Raw genomic sequence first — 23621 nt, 5'->3', positions numbered from 1 at the left:
TCTCTCTCTCTCTTACCTGGGGCAATGGGCTCAGGGACTCGGTCCTCACCACCGCCGCCTTCGCCGCTGCTGCTGTCCCTGCTGCCGCTGCTGCTGCTGCTGTCCCCGACCGTGCGGGGTGAGTGGCCCGGAGCTGGGTGCCACCGGCAATACTGAGCCGCGGCCGGCCAGGCGCGCGCATGCTCATCAGGCATTGTTCCCCGTAACCGGGGGCCCCCCAGCGAGCAGGTGCCTCGGCCGGCGGGAGGGATGGGTGTGGAGTGCTGGACTGGCTGGGCTGCAACTGGATCCCGCGACCCAAGACCAGGAAAAAAAAAATCAAAAGAGAGAGCTGAGTGCGAATCTCCAGCCCTGCTTCGGGTTCTTTAATTCTTAAGGTGGAGGGCAGATGGCGGACCATCTGCGCCCCTGAGAGTCCAGCGGCGAGCAGCGTCTGGCAACACACACTCCGGTGTCTGAACTTAAGCCTAGCCGCGGTATCGGCGTGGATTTTGAGGACATCCTGAACCTCTTCTTTAGGGGGAGCGAATATTTACTCTTTACTTAATTTTGTGTTGTGTTGATGAGAGCCTAGGCATTGCAAGTTCCTGCTGGGAAGGTTGCGCAAGGGGAGGAAATAAAGAGTCATTGCTGCTTTCCTTATTCCAGGTGTGGGGAAAGAAAATCCGGCGGGGGGGGGGGGGGGCTACTTTACACCTGCTCTCATCTTCCTAGGTGACTGCGGCCCACCTCCAGAAATACCTAATGCCACGCCAGAGGTGGATGGAAAAACCAGTTTTCCCGAAAAAAGTTTTGTGGTATATTCATGTAATAAAGACTATCAAAAAATTCCAGACAAAGAAGACACAGTGTTCTGTCTTCCAAATGGTCAATGGTCGAGCCTGGACACATTCTGTAATAGTAAGTTCTTCATTTCTTTTTAGAAATGTTATGGGACTGTGTATCTCGTTGAGGTTATTTTTACTCCTCTTTGGAGTGACTGGTAATTGATAGTTTTCTAGCATTATTAACCCCCAGAGTATGCGTGTTGGTAGTTCACACTCCAGCTAATTGAAGGCGGTACTTCCTATAGCAGGTCCTCTTCTTCATTAAGAGTTTTTCTTTCTATTGCAGAGGCTAATAGAGAAAATAAATGACAGGTCTGTTCAGGGAGTAAATTATATGTGAATATATTTGTCAAGTACCTTGAGACACACACCCAGGTGATCTGCCTGCTTCAACTTCATTTTGTTAAGTAAAGAGAACAACTCTTGGGAGACATTTTAACATCTTGCTTTAAAAAGATCTGTTGTACCTATAGCCCTGTGTTAGCTTTAAGATACAGTCTGTAGGTGATTCTGGCGTATCTGAACACAGTACAGGGATTCAGAACTGGATGGTGTCTGCCCACCCAGGTCCGTAGTGTTGCCTGTTGCCTGTTCTCTCGCTATAAGCCTGTGTAGCGTGTTCCTCTGCTAATTGCATTGGCATTTGTAGCTCATTAGTCAGGGAGAGAGGAGTGGCCCTCAGGGCTTAAGGCATTACTGCCTACTACTTAGGCTTTACAGACACTGTACACCGAGGCTATGCTAATTTTCTTTAAAAAGTAATGAACTAGCATTAGATTTTTGTTTGTTTTTGTTTTACCATATTTGTTTTTATTTGTTTGTTTGTTTGACTGTATTTTGCTCAGGCTGACCTGAACTCATGGACTCTCAAAATCCTCCTGCCTCAGCCTCTCAAGTGTCTGGAATTATAACCTACCTGGCTTCCCCCTTTCATCTTTTTACACTCTAAAATAACAATAAAAATAAAAGTATAGTCTGATAAACACAGGGCTTTCAACCTACGCACTTCCTACCGAACATTATCTACCCTGTGTGATTAGATGTGCTCCACCCTCAGGAATTTCATGGACCCTGGTTGCTATCCCCATACATTAGGATGGCTGCAGTGTTGCTAGGCAACAGGAATAGGTCCGCTCATTACATACCTGCAGGAAGCACATTTATGTATGTGGCCCATCATGGATCAGAACATAATTCTCTGACTGCAGAAAAGTAAAGATAAAAGACTGGGTTGCTGCCTTTGAGCGACCGGAATTGGGAGAAGCTACGGTAAATTCAGAATCATTCAAAATGAACTCTTGAACCCATACGTGAAACAGGCTTTACAGTTGGATTTTCTGGCCCCATTGAAGGCAAGAAAGCCATCAGCCTTTACCACGCTTTAGCGTTCGTAACTCCCCCTCAGTATTGCTTCACCTAATCCTTCAAGTCACCCATGAATTATGGATGTGGGGACTCTTCTCAGTTTCAAAGTTAAGGAAATCTTCTGCCAGAAGGTAATAATGTGCACAAGACCAGGATCTCTTATGCCAAAAGCCTGGCTTCAAGCTTGGGCCTTGGAACTACTGAGCCACCGTTTCTTACTCTACTCCTTGCCTTATGAGAGCTCATAGCTCCAGCTGTTTACACTTGGTGCATACTTGATGTACATCTGGTTCATCTGGCCCTCGTTACCAAGGGCTTCTGTAAGATTAAATGATATGTGTAAAACACTTAGGAATATTCAATAAATTCAAGATATTTTTATTCCTATTATTATCATTATTATTATTATTATTATTATCATTTAATGGGAAAACTTAGATACTTAGTAGCCGGGAAATGAAGGCATGCATGTGAATACACTTGATATACTGCAAATACCACAGTGTTATTTATTTTAAAAATGAATATATAAAGTGGTAAGGATCCATACCAAAAAATAAGTAAATAGTTAAATGAAACTGGGGTGGTTTAACTGCCAGATATTATGAGATGTCGATTATTTTATAATCTGTGTTGTTACTTTTTCTGCCACTTCGTTAATCCTTTCAGAAAGCTGTAATGCTCCAACAAGAGTGACTTTTGCATCCCTCAAAAAGGAATATATCGATTTGAATTATTTCCCAATTGGTAGCACTGTGGAATATGAGTGTCGGCCAGGATATCGAAGAGTAACTTCGCTGTCAGGCAAATCAACTTGCCTTGATAATTTAGAATGGTCCACAGTTGCTGAATTTTGTGCAAGTGAGTATAAATTGAATAAGTAATTCCAATCATCTGTGTTTGTGGAAATATCTCTTCCATTTGTGCTGGAAATATATGTGTGTATACATATGTGTACATATATATATATATACATACATATATACACAGGTACATATATTCACATATATACACATACATATTGTATGTTTGTGCTGGAAATAAACACACATATATTATATATATATGATTCTTCAAATAATCATGATTTTTTTTTGTTTTTGTTTTTGTTTTTCAAGACAGGAGTTCTCTGTGTAGCCTTGGCTGTCCTGGAACTTTCTCTGTTGACCAGACTGGCCTTGAACTCAGAGATCTACCTGTCTCTGCCTCCAGAATGCTGAGATTAAAGGTGTGCACCACCACTGCCCAGCTGAGTGTTTTTTTTTAATTAGACAACTGTTTACATAATAGAAATACTTACTCACAGATTTCATGCTTACTTAAGGTTACCTAAAATGATGATATACTCTAAGTATGTTGCTTTTGAGACAACAAAAAAAATGAATGTAAAATTTTAAAATGTTAGGGTTAGAAATATCAGTGGCTTAGAGAATGATTTGGGGTGTCTCATATTTATTTTTTCCTACTGTCCTAAGTTATAATTAGAAAGTAAAAATCATGTAAATTCAAGGTACACATTATTTCATAAAAATATCTTTATTGTTTGGGTATATATGTTTTTCATGCATGCATGTATGTGCTAATAAGTAGGTATGACTGTACATGTTTATGGTATATGTGTTTGTGGTCAGAGGACAGCCCTAGGTGTCAGTCCTTAGGTGCTTTGGCCTGGAACTTCACCGCATAGACCATGCTGTCCTCTCCCTCCTTCCCCGCTGGCTTTTAAAAGGGTTCTGTCTCCCTCTTATCACTGAGAATATAGGTGTGTGTCACTGTGTCCAGCTGTTTATGTGGATTCTGGTGACCCAAACAATAAGCAAACACTTCATTTACATTTCCCCAGGCCCTTAATGTTCTTTTGTGTTTGCTTCTGTGTGTGTACATGTTTCTCTCTCTCTCTCTCTCTCTCTCTCTCTCTCTCTCTCTCTCTCTCTCTCTCTCTCTCTCTTCTCTCCTCTCTCTCTCTCTCTCTCTCTCTCTCGTGTGTGTGTGTGTGTGTGTGTATACATACTTGTATACCAAAGGACCACCTTGGGTGTCATTCTTCTGTTCACCTTATATCTAGACAGGATCTGTCATTGGCCTGGGGCTTCCCAAGGAGGCCTGACTGGCTGGACAGTGAACCCCAGGGCTCTGCCTGTCTCTGCCTGCCAAGTGCTTGATACCATGGCCAGCTTTTTATGTGTGTCCCAGGGATCAAAGTCAGGTGCTCGCCCTTACATGGAAAGAACATTACCATCCCAGCCAGCCTTCTGTCTACTTCCTCCCCCATTTCAATTTTGTTTCTTAAGTTGGAATGGAACTCATGTGTTTCACTGCAGTATTTTCATACATTGGGTCTTTTACTTTGTCTCATTCGGCTCTCACTCTCTCTCACCTTCCTGCTGGTTCCTGATCCCGGGTCTCCTGTCCTCCTGCTGTCACGTTCCATGTAGACCTGTACTTTTCCTCATTGCTACTCCCTTAAGACAATGTCTTCCTCACTCACTGTTAGCATTGTGTGTGTGCACACATATATATGATTATTATTACCATCTTAATCCATTAACATATTTAGTAGAGTTGGAGTTTATGTTTTACTTATGTCTAGTAACTGAATAAAGAAAGAAAAAAATGTTCTTTTTTCTTTTCTTTTCTTTTTTTCTTTTTTTTTTTTAGAAAGATCATGTCCTAATCCTGGAGAATTGCAAAATGGTAATATCGACATAGTAACAGACATATTATTTGGTTCAGAAATATACTTCTCATGCAACACAGGGTAAGTTTCGTCACACTAAAGCTTTATGTTTAATTAATGACAACAAATTAGGAGTTCAGTAGACACTGATAGATTTGTGACGTGTTCACTAGTTGGTATCAAAATAATAATCCCCCATAGTCAGAGTGGAGGTGATATGAACAGTGCATAGTGATGCACACGCATGTAAATATGCATAGTGATGCGCACACATGTAAATATGCATAGTGATGCGCACACATGTAAATGCTCATAGTGATGCACACGCATGTAAATACACGTAGTGATGCACACGCATGTAAATATGCATAGTGATGCACACGCATGTAAATATGCATAGTGATGCGCACACATGTAAATACACGTAGTGATGCACACGTATGTAAATATGCATAGTGATGCACACGCATGTAAATATGCATAGTGATGCGCACACATGTAAATATGCATAGTGATGCACACGCATGTAAATACACGTAGTGATGCACACACATGTAAATATGCATAGTGATGCACACGCATGTAAATACACGTAGTGATGCACACACATGTAAATATGCATAGTGATGCGCACACATGTAAATATGCATAGTGATGCGCACACATGTAAATGCTCATAGTGATGCACACGCATGTAAATACGCATAGTGATGCACAGGCATGTAAATACGCATAGTGATGCACAGGCATGTAAATACGCATAGTGGTGCACACGCATGTAAATATGCATAGCGATGCACACACATGTAAATATGCATCATGATGCACATGCATGTAAATGCACATAGTGATGCACGCGCATGTAAATGTCAGAATGAAAGCTATGGAAACGAAGTGGAAAGACATAATGTCTCTCCTAAAGAACCCTTGCCACAAGCTAATTGTAAATTTAGTATTAGTAATGTGGGCCAGGAAAAGAGTTTTATACTTCCAACATCTCTAGATTATTAGATTCCAATACGTATGTAATTATAAATATGATTAGTGAAGAAACAATTGAAATTTGTTGACGATACAAAAATAACAATCCTTAAGGTGTTAAAATTCAAACCAATTTTAAACTGCCTTAAATATTAATTTGCATCTGAGTTTTTTTTGTATGCAGACACACTGTTAGGTCAAGGGTTTAAAATGCTGAGTGTGAAGATGCCCTCCTAATAGAAGGCCACTAAGGCTTTTTTAGATCTTCATGTAGAACAAGGAAGTTCTTTAATTAATGCCATCAGTCTCTCAGGCAGTGGGAAACTTCAGTTCATTTCTTTGTGTCTCCAAGCTAGGTCGCCGCCCTCCCTCCCCACTTTATATCAGATGGAGGCAGCACTGAGTTTAGTGGGTCCTGAGGAGCACATGGAATTAGGGGAGAAGGGGGCCCAGTGGACTAGAGGAGGGGTTGGAAGCTTGAGGAAGTGGCTTTGGAGCTGATCAAAACTCCTTACAGTCATGCGTAAAGTTCTCAGAAAGTCTTCTTAGAAACAAATGAAGCAAAATGCATTTCCAACTTTAAGACAGGGAAAGAGGTAATAGCGCTTTGCCACCACCTTTATTAAGCAGAGGTTCAGTTGGGTCAGGAGTTTACCGTAGTGCGAGCTCTTGGCCATGCTACACCATAAACCCTTTACATATAAATGTACTCTGTTATTCATAAAGCTGTTCTTTTAGAATTTAGAATAAAGGGTTTCATCATGCATGACTTTAGAAGGTTTTCTTCATTTAAGGATTTTCTCTACAGTAAGCTAACGGAGCAGTTTGCGTGTCTGGAAGTCAGGCCGTTTCAGTATCATTTCCGTGAACTAAACCGTTTTCTTTTAAATTTCAATGGATATGTTTATCAGCTGTCATTTCGTCTCCATCTTCTGGTATACTCAATCTTTTAAAATGATGTTCTGGAGGATGAAAAAAAAACAGACTTAAGTATCTGAATAGAGCAGCCTTCCCTTCTCCTTTAGGTACAAGCTAATTGGTGTAGACTCTACCTTCTGTTACTTTACGGGAAGTACTGTCGAATGGAGTGACCAATTCCCAGTGTGCACAGGTATGTTTCCTTTTTAAAAGCCTGAGTCCTCACATTGTGGGGCCAAAGGATTAATGAAATCAATTATTTCTTATTTAAGAATTATTCACAGCCTGTATCTGTGGTACCCCAACTTTTCAGTGTCTCTACTAATGACAGACTTCTTAATTTATCAGCTATGGGAGTCCTCCTAAAGCTAGCTCTTAGCATTAATATCCTTAACTACAGGATAATTTCATTAAGAATTAAGAACTGACTTAGGTTTATATTATTTATATATTGGTCATTTGCTGTCTAACCATTCCTTCTAATAATCAGAGAAGCAGGAGATCTCCCAGTTTCATGGAAGGAAATGCCCCTCACAGTCCCCACGGTTCCATCTCTCAAAAGTGTGTCACTTCAAGGCATTTAATATAGGTCTTTTACCACAAATGTTCCTCCTGTAAGACCCAGTGTTGCCTACCTGAATCTTTTTAGAGTTGGTTGTCAGCTGAGATAATTCCCTAGAAGGTTTTAAAGTAGGACGCTTTTATCATTAGAGGAATCCAGTCACCTGTAGGTCCATTAGAGACATGGCTCTCTTTAAAAACTGAGAGAAGGGAAATGCATGCAGTTTGTTTATTTGTTTAAGGCCTAGGTTTCTGGTCCTCAGGTATGCTGAGGCCACTACGTGCCACCAAGCCCCAGACATTTTTAAATGTAGACTTCATTCCTTTGATACTTAACTTACACATTCTTCAAATGGCTTCTAAAAATGGTTTTGAAATTAATGCTAAGCCCTGTGGTGTGTGTGTGTGTGTGTGTGTGTGTGTGTGTGTGTGTGTGTGTGTGTTACTAGGAGGAGGAAAGTTGAACAGACAGTCCTTTGTGGACTGACACTCTGTTGGAATCAGTTGCCGTGAAACAGCTCATAGCAAGCCTGCTGTGAAGGAGCCCACTCCCGTCACACCCATCGTGGGCCCACCCTGCTAACGCACCATGTCATTTCCACTCGCTACCATCATTACATCCCACTCATAATAAAAGGCCTTGTCACGACACTAAAAGATGAGGCCGAGGAGGAGCTGGAACACAGTTTGTTGGCCCAGACAACCTGGCCTGAAGCCTGGGTAGGCGGTTTCCCAGGCTGAATCCAGTATTTTTGTTAGTAGATGCTGCCATAGGGCCACAGAAAAGTGCCCATCAGGAATGTACCCTAGTACAGAAGTGTTTGCAGAAAGCCCACTTCCTGTTTGTGCTGCACCTAAGCAACAGCCTGTTTTTTTCTTTCTGCTCTTTCTGGTGAACACCCTTGTTTTCTTGACTCTCAGCCACCTCCCCATCAGCAGCTACTGATAGCCACATTCCCCCGGAAAATCCCTTGTACCTGGGCCATCCAGTGTTACTGCCTATTCCTGTAATCCCAAGTGTGAGAATCTATTTTTGATTTCCACATTAAATTACTTTTTTTAAAGTTTGTTTTGACATCGCCAAAAGAAAAAGTGGAAAGTAAATTTTTCTTTTTCCCCAAACATAGTATTTTTATTAATTATTTGAGAATTTCATACAATGCACCCCGATAACATTCACTTCACATTCCTCCCAGATCTAACCTCCCACCCTTGCAGCCCTCCCCCTCAAAAAAACAAAAAACAACACCCAGTCCAATTTGTGTTGCCCGTATACTTGCTGGAGTATGGCCAGCCTCTTAGAGAGGACGGAGTCCTCTGAAGTGTAGCTCTTCCCAGTTGATTGGAGAATTGTTAGCTGGTGACAGTTCAAGTGTGCAGCCTTGGTACTTAGATGGCTGAGGGTGCCCGGTCTGCAGTGTGACTCTGGTCAGAGGAAAATGACTTGAGCAATAATGGGCACATTCAAGGATCATCTTTTGTTAAATGCCAACATGGCGTGGGTAGGGTGCAGACTTGATTGGATGAGGCCTCACTCTCGGAGGATCTGCTTTTTCCTATCTCACTGTTAATTAATCTTTTGGATTAATTTCAGTTGACTGATGGTACCTGCTTACCTTTGATCAATGCTTCTCTACTATAACTGTCTTCCCAGACTGTTCTCTTTGTTTTAGCTTCTTTAAGTTATTTTTCTTTACTACTTCCACATATTGTGGATGTACTTACTATGTCTTACTCCCTCTGTGTTTCTTCTAATACCATTACATCTCTCCATCTGGACTCTTGTACTGAGGACTACTCCTAACATTATTAAGACCAAGGTTTGAATATTAAGAATGACCCATGGCCCCAAAGCTACTGTTCCCTTTCCTACACAACTTTGAGGATCCTCTGGCACACATAAGAATGCAGCAAATCCTTTACATTCGAGCCACGTCTACCATGAACTTAATGCTGACTTCATTGTCCTTTGCATTAGAAATGAGTACACTACCAACAAAGACTGCCCTCAATAATGTGAGCTAGCAGAACAAACCCAGGAGGAGGAACTGGCACAGGGATTCTTGGTGTTTGAGTATGTCCTTACTGGAGGAATGGGTGGTGGGACGGGCAGTCACTGGACACATTCACTAGTCCTAATAGAAACTTCAGTTAGTACAATAAAGCCACAGTAGGGCAGTGGACACCTTTTAAATGTGGGGTCTGTGTAGGACCCTCAGTAGGCAGAATTCCAGGGTTTAGAGAATGGGCTTCCTTGTACCTCATTACTACCTCATTCATAGTCTGCCCATGGTGATGCTTCTGAAACACAGATGTTCCATGTCTTTTCCTTCTTCAAGCTTATCAGAATGTCTGAGCACTTAGAGATCTAAGCTCCTAGTGGCGTTGAAGGCTAACACTGTCTGCCTGCTTTTTGGCACTTAGGTTTTTCCTTATTTACTTTGCTGGGTCAGGATCTAACTGTAGCCCAAGCTGGTCTCATAGGACAGTGCTATGTGTTAGTTTCTCCTTCCATGCTTGGACTGGTCCAGTGGGTGGTTCTTGCTTAGTTTAAAACAATATCATGAAATTGCTAGTATCCTATGCCTGCTTAAGTATATTTAAGGCAGTTTAATTTGATGTGCACATGGAAGAATATTGTTTTCTCAATTAAATTAAAGGTGCTAAAGAACGTGAACCCCATTGGTCTTGCTATTAGGATAACTACCAGAAAGAGATCCTTCTTACAGTAAAACCATTACAGCATAGCTTGAACTTTATTTATTATTTTTAATTCAAATGGTTATAATTTCTGCCCTGTGTATGGTCTCAGTTAATCAGTCTTCCCTAAAAATCCCTTACCCTAGATGTAAGAATGTAGACTTTGTGCCGCCACCCACAGGTTGAGAACAATTCTAACAGGCATGTGTCAGCATCCCTTCTGTGGTAAAGCTGAGTTAAAAAAAAAAAAAAAGTTGATTTTAATCTTTCAAAAATTTTAGCATGTTTTAGTCTCATTTATAAAAACAGTTTTTTATTTAAAAAGATATTTCTATTTTTTTAAAGAAATTCATTGTCCAGATCCACCACCAATTAAGAATGGAGAAATGCGAGGAGAAAGTGAAAATTACTTATATAGACACTCTGTCACCTATACATGTGCCAAAGGCTTCGTCCTGGTTGGAAACAGTTCCATTTATTGTACTATGAACGGTGATCAAGGAGAATGGAGTGGCCCAGCACCCCAGTGCATAGGTAACGTGTTATATTCGTCTTCGTATACACACTTTCTCACTTAGTGTATATTTATGCATACTTGCTGTTTGGATGGTTTTTAAAACAAGTAAAATCATGTGTGAATTAACTCACCAATTGTTGTATGAGTGGGGATCCTTGTTCTGGCTGCCCGGCTAGCTTATACCCGAAATAATCACACAGAAATTGTATTAATTAAATTACTGCCTGGCCCATTAGCTCTAGCTTCTTCTTGGCTAACTCTCACATCTTGATTAACCCATTTCTATTAAATCTGTGTATCACCACGTGATTGTGGCTTACCAGAAAGTCTAACCTACGTCCGTCTCAGGCAGGAAATTCATGGTGTCTGCCACACTGCCCTTCTTCCCAGCATTCTGTTCTATCTACTCCACCTATATAAATCTGCTCTATCAAAAGACCAAGGCAATTTCTTTATTCAACCAGTGAAAGCAACATATAGTCAGAAGGACCTCCTACACCAACCAATCAACTAAGAAGATTTCTGGTAAAGAATAGCAAAGTAAGGCGGGGGGTGGTGGCGCACACTTTTAATCCCAGCACCTGGGAGGCAGAGGCATGATGTTCTCTGAGTTTGAGGCCAGCCTGGTCTATAGAGTGAGTTCCAGGACAGCCAGGGTTTTACAGAGAAACCCTGTCTTGGAAAAAAGGTAGAAATGTCTCTTTCCTCCAAATGATTATCAAAATTCAACATCCTGTACTCTTTGAGACAGACTTGTAACTCATTAATATTTACCAGATGCCCTGGGCCGCAGGTTCCTCAGTTGGGCCTTGATCCATTTTCCATGTTCTTTTTGTTGTCTCTTGTGGAGATTTGGGGTAAAAGACCACCTAGAGTAGAGCCTCAGTCACTCACCTGGGTGTTGCCCTACTCCTAACAGCTGAGACCAGGAGCCAAGCTGCCTCTCCTACCAAGCCCAGGAAGACTAAGCATACATGGAAGACTCTAGCAGAGTAATGGGGTCGCTGCAGGAAGTCAGGTTGTGGCCCAGGTTCCTGAGGTCCAGTGACATCGGCCTGTTGACTTAAGACCTGTGCTTTGCTATCTTGGTCACACTATCTCAACTGATGCTGAACCTGAATCTGAGTGCAAATACTGGCTGGCTCTCACTCAGAACTTTGGTATAGAAAACTGAATTCTTTTCAATGTACCGAAGGCCCCATACAAAGAAGGGTCATGGTTTTGTTGAATAATCAACGCTGAACCCTTAGATACTTTACCACAAAGAGCGTTTGCTTTGAATGACCTCCTGCTTCCGGTCTCTTGTTTAGTAGATTAATATTACTACCAAAAATATTGAATGGACAGAACGAAAAACCAGACTACTCTATAGTCATCATTGGAGAATTCCACATACCGATTCCTCTAACTAGATGATAAAAAGGAAGAGAAAAGGAAAAGATCACTAAAAACAGAGGAGAGTGAGCCACAGTGGTTAAGGTCAAGCAGATTTCATTGAAGAGTTGAACCCCATAATGACAGATGATCAGTCCTTTCCAGGACACAGGTACCGAAACTGACCCTGGTGCCGTATTCATAGCCTTCTTCCTGACCACAGTGGAATTAGACTGGGCATCAGTAACAAAATGCTAATTAGGAATTTCCCAGAAACTGTAAACTCAGTGAGAGTATATAAATCCTTTTTATTTAAAATAAGAATTTAGTGAAACAAAGAATAATTTGTACATACGTATGAGGGTCTTAAAACAAAATAGCCGTGAGAGAAAGGCCACTTAACTCCAATCTCAGCATCACTGTCTGATGACCTGGGAGGAGCTGTGCTATGTGGCAGGGATTTTGAGCAGTGTGTGACATAGATTTAAAGAAAAAATAAAAGCAATGAAAAATGCATATACCACCTGAACCTTAGAACCTTGTGTCTAGTGGGCAGGACATTGTGGCAGATATAATCAGTTGCTTCAGGGACAGGCATGCCTGTGTACAGTAACTTGCCTAGACCATCTCCATGGTGATGGCATGCAATCTGCACTGGAATTTTATTATTTTACGTTTTTTTTGTAAGTGTATTAAAGTTGACACATATTTATACCACTTTAGGGGTTATTCTGATGATTTAGGGAGAATATGTAGTATATTGATCCAATTTGACTTCCCTATTTGTACCCCCATTGTTTAGCTGAGGATGACAAATCTAAGAGGGGTCAAAGATTTTGCCCAGTTCAGCCCTAGTTAGTGCTTACTGGAAGGGGCTGGGTGAAAGCTCCCCAAAGGCAAGCAGCGAGGAATAAGTCTATGCATTCACTAACACATTCTGAAGACAGTGGACAGAGTAGCTGATAGCATCCCTTTTATATAGAAGCATTCTTTGGTCTTGATGTAAGTAGAGGAGGAAGATAACTTTGAGGGGAAAATGGGGAAATGTGTTATCTCTCACATGGTAAAATGTTATTCCAACTCTGTGGTTTTTCTTAACACAGAAGAAAAGCTTAAAACCTGCAATATTGTATTGGTGAAAAATCTCTTTAGTCATATATTGGTATAATTAATCCAAGCAAAACTGATGTACCTTCTACTTTCATTTCTTACATATAAGACTTTTAGGCAGTTTTTTTAAAATCTAGGACTCACTAATTGAGAGAAATCTTGAAATATTCATCTTTCAGAGTCTGACTTATTTTACCTAGTATACTAGTTTCAGTTGTCTCATGTAAAGTGAGGCTGTGTGTGGGAATGCACAGGACCAATGGGAGGTTGAGGGGGTAGGGAGTATTATCAGAACACAGGTCATATTTGTCGGATTATTGTTATGAAACTCATTGCTACATACAGTTATATGCACTAATAAAAGTAACACAACATTGTGAGGGACATAATAAGGACTGGTTTCCTAAAAGTCTTGTCTAGGGGTTTGTGGTTGGAGAAAGAGAATAGTCATTGAGCCAGGCATGACTAGGAAAGCTTTACTTGGTCAACAAGATTTAGCTACTTTTTAACTTAGCATTGTTTTCTTACAGAGAAATCCAAGATCCCATCAACAACTCCGAAGTCAACAACAGTTAATGTTCCAACTACAAGAGTTCCATTAACGTCTCCGAAAACAACCACAGGTACAAGAGGTCCACCATCATCTCAGAAACCAACCACAGTTAATGTTCCAGGCACAAGAGGTCCACAAACATCTCAGAAACCAACCACAGTTAATGTTCCAGGTACAAGAGGTCCACAAACACCTCAGAAACAAACCACAGTTAATATTCCAGGCACAAGAGGTCCACCAACATCTCAGAAACAAACCACAGTTAATGTTCCAGGTACAAGAGGTCTACCATCATCTCAGAAACCAACCACAGTTAATGTTCCAGGTACAAGAGGTCCACCAACATCTCAGAAACCAACCACAGTTAATGTTCCAGGTACAAGAGGTCTACCAACATCTCAGAAACAAACCACAGTTAATGTTCCAGGTACAAGAGGTCCACCAACATCTCAGAAACAAACCACAGTTAATGTTCCAGGTACAAGAGGTCCACCAACATCTCAGAAACAAACCACAGTTAATGTTCCAGGTACAAGAGGTCCACCAACATCTCAGAAACAAACCACAGTTAATGTTCCAGGTACAAGAGGTCCACCAACATCTCAGAAACCAACCACAGTTAATGTTCCAGGTACAAGAGGTCCACAAGCATCTCAGAAACCAACCACAGTTAATGTTCCAGGTACAAGAGGTCCACCAACATCTCAGAAACCAACCACAGTTAATGTTCCAGGTACAAGAGGTCCACCAACAACTCAGAAACCCACCACAGTTAATGTTCCAGGTACAAGAGTTCCACCCAAACCTCAAAAACCTACCAAAGCAAATATCCCATCTACAGAAATCCCACCAACACCTCAGAAACCCAACACAGCAAGTGTTCTAGCTACAGAAGACCCACTGACACCTCAGAAACCCAACACAGCAAGTGTTCTAGCTACAGAAGACCCACTGACACCTCAGAAACCCAACACAGCAAATGTTCTAGCTACAGAAGACCCACCGATACCTCAGAAACCCAACACAGCAAATGTTCTAGTAACAGAAGACCCACCGATACCTCAGAAACCCAACACAGCAAATGTTCTAGTAACAGAAGACCCACTGACACCTCAGAAACCCAACACAGCAAGTGTTCTAGCTACAGAAGACCCACTGACACCTCAGAAACCCAATACAGCAAATGTTCTAGTAACAGAAGACCCACCAATACCTCAGAAACCCAACACAGCAAATGTTCTAGCAACAGAAATCTCTTCAACCCCACAAAAACCCAATACAGTAAATGTCCCAGTTACAGAATACCCACTGACACCTCAGAAACCCAACATAGCAAATGTCCCAGCTACAGAAATCCCACCAACAACTCAGAAAACTAATACAACAGTTGTCCCAGCTACAGACATCTCACAAACTCCACAGAAATCCATCACAGCAAAAAATTCAACCACAAAAACAGCAACAGCTCAAATATCCCACATATCAAATTCTGTATCTGTGAAGAGCCCACCAATAGCTCAGAATCCTACCACAGCTAACTCTTCTGCTGTACAGACTGCACAAACAACCCAGAGATTTGCCACAGCAAAATCTTCATTTACACAGAATCCTCCAGCAACACGAAAGCCCCCATTTCACACCAAGGGTCACCAGATTGTTACACAAAGATTCACTTCTGCTCGTATTGCAGCAACACAGCATGTACCTGCTATCAAGACAACCACACATCATCCAACAAGAACAACTAAAGAGAAAGAAAGGTCTACCTCAGGTGAGCTGATTTTGTTCACATTTCCTGTGAGCAGGTCTAATGTTTTGGTGGTGGGAATTTAAGACTGCAGGGTTCCATAGTCTCCAACTGATTATGGTCACAGTGTTCCCTAGTCATGCTTTGATGTCACTACACAATATAATAAAGATGTTGATACGGTAGATGTCACTACACAATATAATAAGGATGTTGATATGGTAGTTTTGAGTTTTGTTAGAATCTGTGGAAAGGGACTTGAGTGTCTTGACAGTTTTTGTTATGGGTTTTTATCTTGTTTTTTGAGACAGTCTTATCATGTAGCCCAGGATGATCTTGAACTCTTGATACCCACTCTCTGCTTCCCAAATGCTGGCATTACAGGCCTGTGCCTCCATTCTTGGTTTGGTAGTTTTTGATCATAGATTATATTGCCATTTATTTTCTATTCAAGCTTTTCAAACTTGTTTCTTGGCATCAAGTCACGTAACAATAAATGTACATATTTGTTTTGGTGTTCTAGAATTGTTGTGGCTTATATTAACATTGGCAACTGTCCAATATATTCAAATATTAGTGCCCATGCTGAAGTAAACAATGTATAATTGTGTTTATTATATATATAATGAGATTGTTTTTTAGCTTATGAAAGTATATATAGCTGACTGATACATGTATTAAGTTGTCAGCAAATAAATGAAAAGTTAAAATGTTTAGTTTTATAACTGTATTCCTCTCCCCTTTTATTTTTTAGGTGGTGACCATCTTATATATGGTAAGTTTGACTCACAGGGCGTTAAAAGAAATTGCCATCACTGTGGGAGGCCTAATCAGTATCTGTGGAAGAGAATTTTATCTTTTAACTGTCTGAGGAAAACTATAAAGATGCGGTGTTTATGGGCACCGAAGGGAAGATGGGCAAATGCATTTTACCAGCGGGTTTTGTGGACACCGTTAGGCACCCGGTGTGCTCCGTCATATTCCCAACAGTGTTCTTGTTCTAAGGAAGCCGTAGGACAGCTTCAGATCATTTGGCCAGTCAGTCGGGTAGCCCTGACTGCCCAATGTGTCAGAATGTTGTCTTAGGGACAGAAAAAGCATAAAAGCAGCTGTCAATACAGTTTCTATCCAATTAGAATTAACCGGCTCTTGTTTTAAACTCTTGATCTAAACTCCAGTCTTAGATCTCTGTTATAGTCCAGATGTGACAGGGCTCAATCTTGATGACAGCTCCCTCCATTTCTGATAATCGTTTTCAGCAAAGTTCTCTTAAAATATATTCTGTCCTGGGTGGTGGCACAGGCCCTTAAACTCAGCACTCAGGAGGCAGAGGCAGGCGGATCCCTGAGTTCAAGGCCAGCCTGGCCTACAAGAGCTAGTTCCAGGAGAGCCAGGGCTACACAGAGAAACCCTGTCTAGAAAAACAACAAAACCAAACCAAACCAAATATATGTTCTTAATGCTGATATAGTCGATGAGGGTAAAAGCATCTGTGTTGAATTGTTCCCTAGCATTTGCCTAGGTTTTTTCTTTGTACGGTATTGTTTACTGCTATTCATTAACAAGGTCAACAAACCCTGAACAAAATGGTAAGAGAAATTGTTAAGTGGCAATATAGCAGAGTAGCATCCTGAAGTAATGTGCAACTGAAAATGCCTCTTATGAAAAGCTGTTCATTTTAAAATCATGTGCTTACCAGTGATGTCCCTATTTCATACATGAATGTGTCAGCTAAGGGACATGAACCTGAAAGTGGAGACTTAGTTTCTATTGTTACTTTTACCAGTGTTTGCCACACTTGGTCTGTGTTTAGGCTCAGTGTTCATTAGAAATAGCTCAGCAGGTGGGATTGCTTGTGTTCATTTCATATTTTATATAGAAATAAATAACTCTAAGCTAACAAAAAATCTTCTGATTTAATGCTTTGTAGAAGTGGTGAGTTCAACGCCTGAGTTTCTGTTACTTATTCCGTGGTCTTTGTGAAGATTTGAAATACTTATTATTTCATATTTTTTAAATAAATGTAGTTTTTATAGTGCAATTCAGGCCTTGCACATGTCAGGCAAAAGCTCTACTGATAAATGGCACCCCTCTTCTCTTGTTCACACTGGAATTCTTCAAGTGTGTGCTCTTCTTTTCAGGAGACTTTCTTTAGGGTATGTTGGGATACCTGTGTTTTGACAACTCATTCCTGCAGTCAGACAGCTCCCAAAAGTGTTACTTTGTAGATTTACCCTTCAATCAAGTCATTACCTCCCACATTGCAGAGAGGATGGTTATTCCTTTATTCTTTTTCTTTATAGACAATTGGAAGTGTTTTTCACTTAATTTTTATTGGGTGTACAGAGAAGCCAGTGTCCCTGGGAAGTTTAATCCTCTAAGTGAATGTAGAAATCATTAGATCTCCTTAATTTGCCTTAGAAATGCCACTGGTGTGGATTTTAAATGTCTGGACACTGGCTCTGCCAGGGTCAGTCCCTGCCCCATCTCTGTCTTGTCTTCCTCTGCTAAGAATCTGTTCAGGCATTTTTACCCTGATTTATTACCACACATGAAATACTAATTCCACCCACACACTGTAAATCAGTTTATTCTGTCTATATGCCTGTACTTTTTGCATCTATAAAAATAATTTTCATGTACTTTGTACATATATAAAAATCCCTTTTCCAAATCTAACCTCTGAAGTCTCAGTTGTTCATGATGAACCACATCTCATGCTGCTAGATTCACAAGTGAGACATTGTGAAAAGATGGGTCAAGCCACACGATGTGACAAGCACCATTTAAGGAACACCAGTTGGCAGAAACATATCTGACTTGATTTTTAGCCAGGAAATGATAATCTGTATATTAACCAGAACCTCACCTGATATAAAGGCTTTTGAATAATCCCAAATATTTTAAAAGTCATGCATTTATTATTATTATGTGTGTGTGGGTTTGCGCACATGAATGCAGAAGTGTTGGATCCACTGGAGATGTAGTGAGCCACTTGTGGGTGTTGGGGACTGAGCTTAGCTCCTCTACAAGAGGAGTGCTTGCTCTCAACTGCTGAGCTGTCTCTCCAGCATATCTAATATTTTCATCCAAATGTTATGAACCATCAAAATGTGGCCTGAACTTTGGGTTAAAAGTAAGGTTTCTGTTGTAGCAATGCGCAACAATAATAAACAAAACTTATTTGAGAATACACGTGTTGATTCATGCTTTTGAAATAGCTTTTCATTCCTGCCACCCTGACAGGTTCATGTTTATATTTTCTATCTTCATTTTTCCTTCAAATTCTAAGTTAGACATTGAAGTGATAAGATTAATAAGAACTTGTGAGAGGAAGGTAAACTCATAACTTTTGAGCAATCCGAATTAAATTGTCTTTCTGAACTACTAGTGTGGGGCTGGGGGTTCAGTTAAAGAAACAGTAGGTAAGCTGCTGTGAATGTCCCCCTGTTGTGGGAATCACTGATTCTTAAGTTGTGCAACATCCGTGTTTGAGTTATTAGACGTGTCAGCTTTGCTTGCTATTCTCTTGTCATCTGCAGTTCCCTTTGGAGTACAAATCAAACGAGTGGAGTCTAGAGAGAGAGAGCAGGACAGAAAGGAAAGGGAGGAAAGGCTGATGCGAGGAGACAGCAAGTAGAGCATTTGCCCATCGTGTGCAAGACCCTGCCTTCCATACCCAGACCAGAGCACAGCAAACAGCAGCAAACCAGGCTATGAAAGTAGTGGGTGCTTACCAAATTCCCTCCAAAGGGCTCTTTTAGTAAGGGAAACCCCGCGCCTAGATGGGATTGTGTGTGCAGTGGCAGAGCCCTGACCAGGGTTCGCTGTAGGTAAAGTCAATGCTGTTTGCTCTGTAGTCCCCCAAGCATCTTCCCCGCGGGGGAACGCCATGTGTCGGTTATGGACTCTACAAACGGCCTCTTTATAAAACATACATAGCTTTTCCTTGAGATTCAAATTATTTACCTACCAAATGTGAGTGAATTCCCAGGTACCTTCTAGATCTAAATTTGCATCTTTTGTCAGCACCTTCCACTGACTGCTAAGCAAAGCACATAAATTGGAGCAAGGTTATGTGGACACACTGCCCATTGCTCCCAGTGACATCAGGCCCTACTACTGAAGCACTGAGATGGGTCAAGTAATTTACTTGTTTCTCCTTCCAAGAAGACAAGTGAGTGACGTGCAGTATTTATTACTGGGTCTCTGGCATGAGGAAACCACATGCAAAATGCAATTCATTTCTTCTGTTTATTTCTGACCTGGCCTTCTTACTGCTGTGTGTTATCATCCTGAAATTCCAGGGTAGGTCACTTCTTGCACTTCTGTGTTACCAGAGTTCCCCTCTCAAGGATTTGTTGCTGCTGATGTTATAATTTATATCCCAATGCTAGTCATTTTTTTGGTACTATGAAAATTTAGGGTGAGCAGAAATTTTGATGATTTAAAAACTTTATTCTTAGTTCTTTTTTTTTCCAGCTAGATTTGAATATTGTGTTAGTAGGTAACTGCCTTAGCCCTATTCCTTTTTTGGAATGCTGTCTTTTTCCCCTATAATTACTACCCTGAAGGGACAGCCCTGCCCTGTCCCAAGTATATTTAAGGATAGTAATTACATTTCAAAGAAAAATGATTGTAAGGTCAAAGTCCCTCTTCCCAATACATGAGTGATGTATTCCTATTTTGTTCTACTGAATTTAATTTATGATAATGTCTGTGTATTGTACAGAAATGAAGAAATCCAGGAAAAGCTGTCTCATTACATCTTGAAATTGCCTGTGATTAAGCAGATTTCCACACAGTATGTAGGCATGAAGTGTAGCCAACCAGACCAGTCCTGAATTCTGTCTACCTGGATGATTCCCAAGTGTTCTGTTTATGGGCTGGGGCTTGGAGTCGTTTGACCTTTTCATCTTTAAGATGCTAAAAATCCAAGTCTACCTGATGGGTTTGACTGAGGATTATCACCTGCAAAGAGAATAAAAGAAAACATATGGCAAACATCCAAATGTTAGACAACAGTAGAGGAAAAGCCAGTTTTATCTGAAATATCTGATGTCCTTTGAATGTACATACTAACTATAAATGTCATGGTTGGCTCTCATATCCTGTGGTCAAACGGAGTGATTTAAATTCATCCTATTTTATTTTGGAGGTTTAACTCCTCAGAAATCAAATAATTTGTATACTTGAGTTGCTTCTAAACTGACTTAATTCCTGCTTGTTTTAATCAGTTAACTAATTAGAGCAACTACTATTTTAATGCTGTTACTAAATCTCCCATTTTAATGGTTAGCACAGACTATTTCTTTTTACCCTTTATATCTCTTTCTGTTCTCATTAATCCAAGAATAGTGTTTAAATATGCACGCTTTCTTTTTTTGTTTTGTTTTGTTTTACGTGTATGGGTGTTTGGCCTGCATGTTTGTCTGTACACTTCATGCCATCAGTGCCCACATAGACCAGAAGAGGTCGTCAAGTTCCCAGGGACGAGAGTTACAAATGGTTGTGAACTATCTTTGCTGGGTATTAAACCCAGGTTCTTTGGAAAGGAAACTAGTGGTCTTAACTGCTTCATCTCCTGCCTGTGTGCATACTTTTATTAAAGGTTTACAGATTCTAATTTATAATTACTATTATACAAGTTCATAGGATGAGCTTAGGCATCTGCAGACTTTAGAATCATTGGGGCTTCCTTGATCCAGTCTCCCACATGCTAGCAGATGCCAAATGATGGCTGCTTTTAAAGGAGCAGTATTTTTTATTCTTCCAAAACAATGTACATAAAGTATATGAATGTTTAAAGCACTAAAGGAGTCCATCTTTTGTTAAAATTATCTGATTATTAGGTCTTGGGATATTGCGGGAAAAGCTGAGAAAGGCATTTAATACCAGTTAAATATTCTATAATCTACAGTAGCAAATGCATTAAGACATAACTTTCACAGAGCATTTGAGAATGTGATTCAGAGCTTAGCAAAAATGGATGCAGTCACGTGAAAAATAAAGCTGCTGGTGCAGACGCCTCGGCTAAAGTCTCCGACAAGAGTCACTCCATCTGCCCCTTGTACTGCCTGGATTTGTCCCGGCTTTCTGTTTTTATTGTTGTCGAGTAATCTGATTATAAATTATCCGTCTGTAGAGTGGCAGCAGCTTATCCACACCCAGAACTGGGCTTTTTGTTTGATAGCCTGCTATGCCCCCAGTAGTTATAGGGTAAATTAAATATTTATCCTGGAAATAGTTAACGGTGATCCCATCTGAACTCATTTTGTATATGTATATATTTTAGAAGCCTCCACAGTAGTAGGTTTCCATGTGGGTTCAAGCCCCTCCTCTGCCTTCCCACCCCCTACCTCGCATCAGTTCCCGACTTGTCATTTCATCTTGTTTGCACTCACTTATCACAACTTTTAGATTATCACAATGCCAGAAATATCTGGGAGGGGGAATGATGATACTTGGGGCTTAGTAAAAATGGTTTTGTTATGGCAGTTTCCACCATAAATGGGTTGGCTTATCTTGTGTTTTTTCTATTTGCTTGGTGACTTTGAGACTTTCCAGTGTTCCAGAAACATCCATGGTTAAGATACATGACCACTTATAGATTGTAGATTATGTTTTATTTGAAAATAGCTTAATGTAAATGTTCTTGGGTGTCTTAACCTCTTGAAATTTTCCTCTTCCTCACATGTAGTGTTCAGGGGACTTTCATTGACTCTTTAATCTCAGAGTGCCTTCGTTGTCTCTAGCTTGGCTGCTAAAAGAGCACGAGTGGTTGTACTTTGTTTCCATAATTGCTGAGGCATACTGAAGCAAACAGAAGGCTCTCTATTCCCTTTGACTTCATGACGTTAACCTTTGTTTTTGAGTTCTTAATAGCCCGTTCTTTTAGTGTTTTATCACATAGCAACCCCCAAAATTAATGTTTATCATCAGTACTTAAAATCATTTTGATTTTAATTTTTTCCTTTAACTTTCAGGGCGTACTTGTTTAATAACCTTGACAGTTTTGCATGCGATGATGCTGTTACTCATTGGCTAGTTGGCTAAGCCAAAGAAGAGTCAAGAAGAAAACACATACAACCACAGAGAGTACTTCTAGTTTGTTAGAATGTCCAGGACGAATGGATATAATAAATTGAATAGTGTTCTTTGTTTGGCATGCTATCACTGTCTTTAAGCTGTTTTAGGTACGTTAACAAACCAAGAAGAAAGGAGTTTGCTTGGGCTGGTATTCTTGATACACATAAGTATCTCGAATTTATTTCAAAACTAGAAAATTCATAACACTGAATGGTTACTTTTCTAAAAGTATGGAAAAATGTGGAGTTTTTTTCATGCTTAGAATGGGAGTTTGGAGAAAGGGAAATCACTTCTTTTGCTTGATCTATCATATTATTCTGGCTTACAATGAAAACAGAAAGCTAGACATACTAATGAGATTGCAAAAGTAGAATAAAGACCCTAAACTAAATCTTCTTTCTTCTAAGCAAAATTGCCACAGAGGTGGAACATCTTCGTTTAACCCTTTACCTGAAGGTGTTTTCATTTGGACTTTCCATGAATATGAGTTGACACGATGTTATTAAGGAAGAGCATCCTAATGAAGTAGCAGTGAGATGGGGAATGTAGCTCACTTGGTAGAGAGCTTGCCTACCATGCATAATTGCCTGAGTTCCTTCCTCAGGGCACATCTATAATCCCAGTACAGGGGAAGAGAAGGCCAGAGGATCAGAAATTCAAGGTCATTCTTGTTTACCTAGTGAGTTTCAGGCCAGTCTGGGATACCTAAGATTCTGTTTCAACATCATCGATAGATAGATAGATAGATAGATAGATAGATAGATAGATAGATGAGAGAGATGATGGATGGATAGACAGACAGACAGACAGACAGACAGACAGACAGACAGATAGAACATTGAGCCTTTGACTAAGTTGATAGCATAGGAAGAGGAGCTGGTTGAAGACTAATCTTTCAAACGTACAGATATGAGTCACTACTTTTGAAGAATAAGCTGCAGTTTTGTTCTCAGGGAAATTTTTTCTTATTTTGTTTTCTCCTGTGAAAAAGCCTTAGGAAGGTGTCCTTACTGACTGGTCATTAATAGTGTCCAGAGCTGTCATAACCTCTACATGAAAAGATTCTGTACTTCTGCAGTGATATGTTCATAGCCAAATTGTAAATCTTATTCTTTTGTAATATTAAGATAAATCTATTTATACTTATTTATATTAGTAAACATCTTGGTTTTAAATGTATATCAAGATATGTAATAAAAAGA

General features: G+C 40.3%; 1 protein-coding gene across 2 annotated transcripts; it reads left to right on the top strand.

Annotated features, from left to right (window-relative positions):
* Cd55 (CD55 molecule (Cromer blood group)) lies at positions 1-23154 on the top strand. Of its 2 annotated transcripts, none has more exons than XM_038349557.1 (10): positions 1-118; positions 715-900; positions 2862-3053; positions 4851-4950; positions 6876-6961; positions 10375-10563; positions 13561-13653; positions 15274-15354; positions 16085-16105; positions 22317-23154. In XM_038349557.1, the coding sequence occupies exons 1-10, from the start codon at positions 25-27 to the stop codon at positions 22376-22378; spliced, it is 1104 nt and encodes a 367-aa protein (XP_038205485.1). In that variant the 5' UTR covers positions 1-24; the 3' UTR covers positions 22379-23154. The 2 variants fall into 2 exon arrangements, with proteins under 2 accessions (XP_038205485.1, XP_038205484.1); XM_038349556.1 differs by having other exon boundaries at positions 13561-13755.
* The last annotated feature ends 467 nt before the right edge of the window (positions 23155-23621 follow it).

Source organism: Arvicola amphibius, chromosome 12 (genome assembly GCF_903992535.2).
Source record: "Arvicola amphibius chromosome 12, mArvAmp1.2, whole genome shotgun sequence".
NCBI lineage: Eukaryota > Metazoa > Chordata > Mammalia > Rodentia > Cricetidae > Arvicola > Arvicola amphibius.
This window is presented reverse-complemented; position numbering and strand designations above follow the sequence as displayed.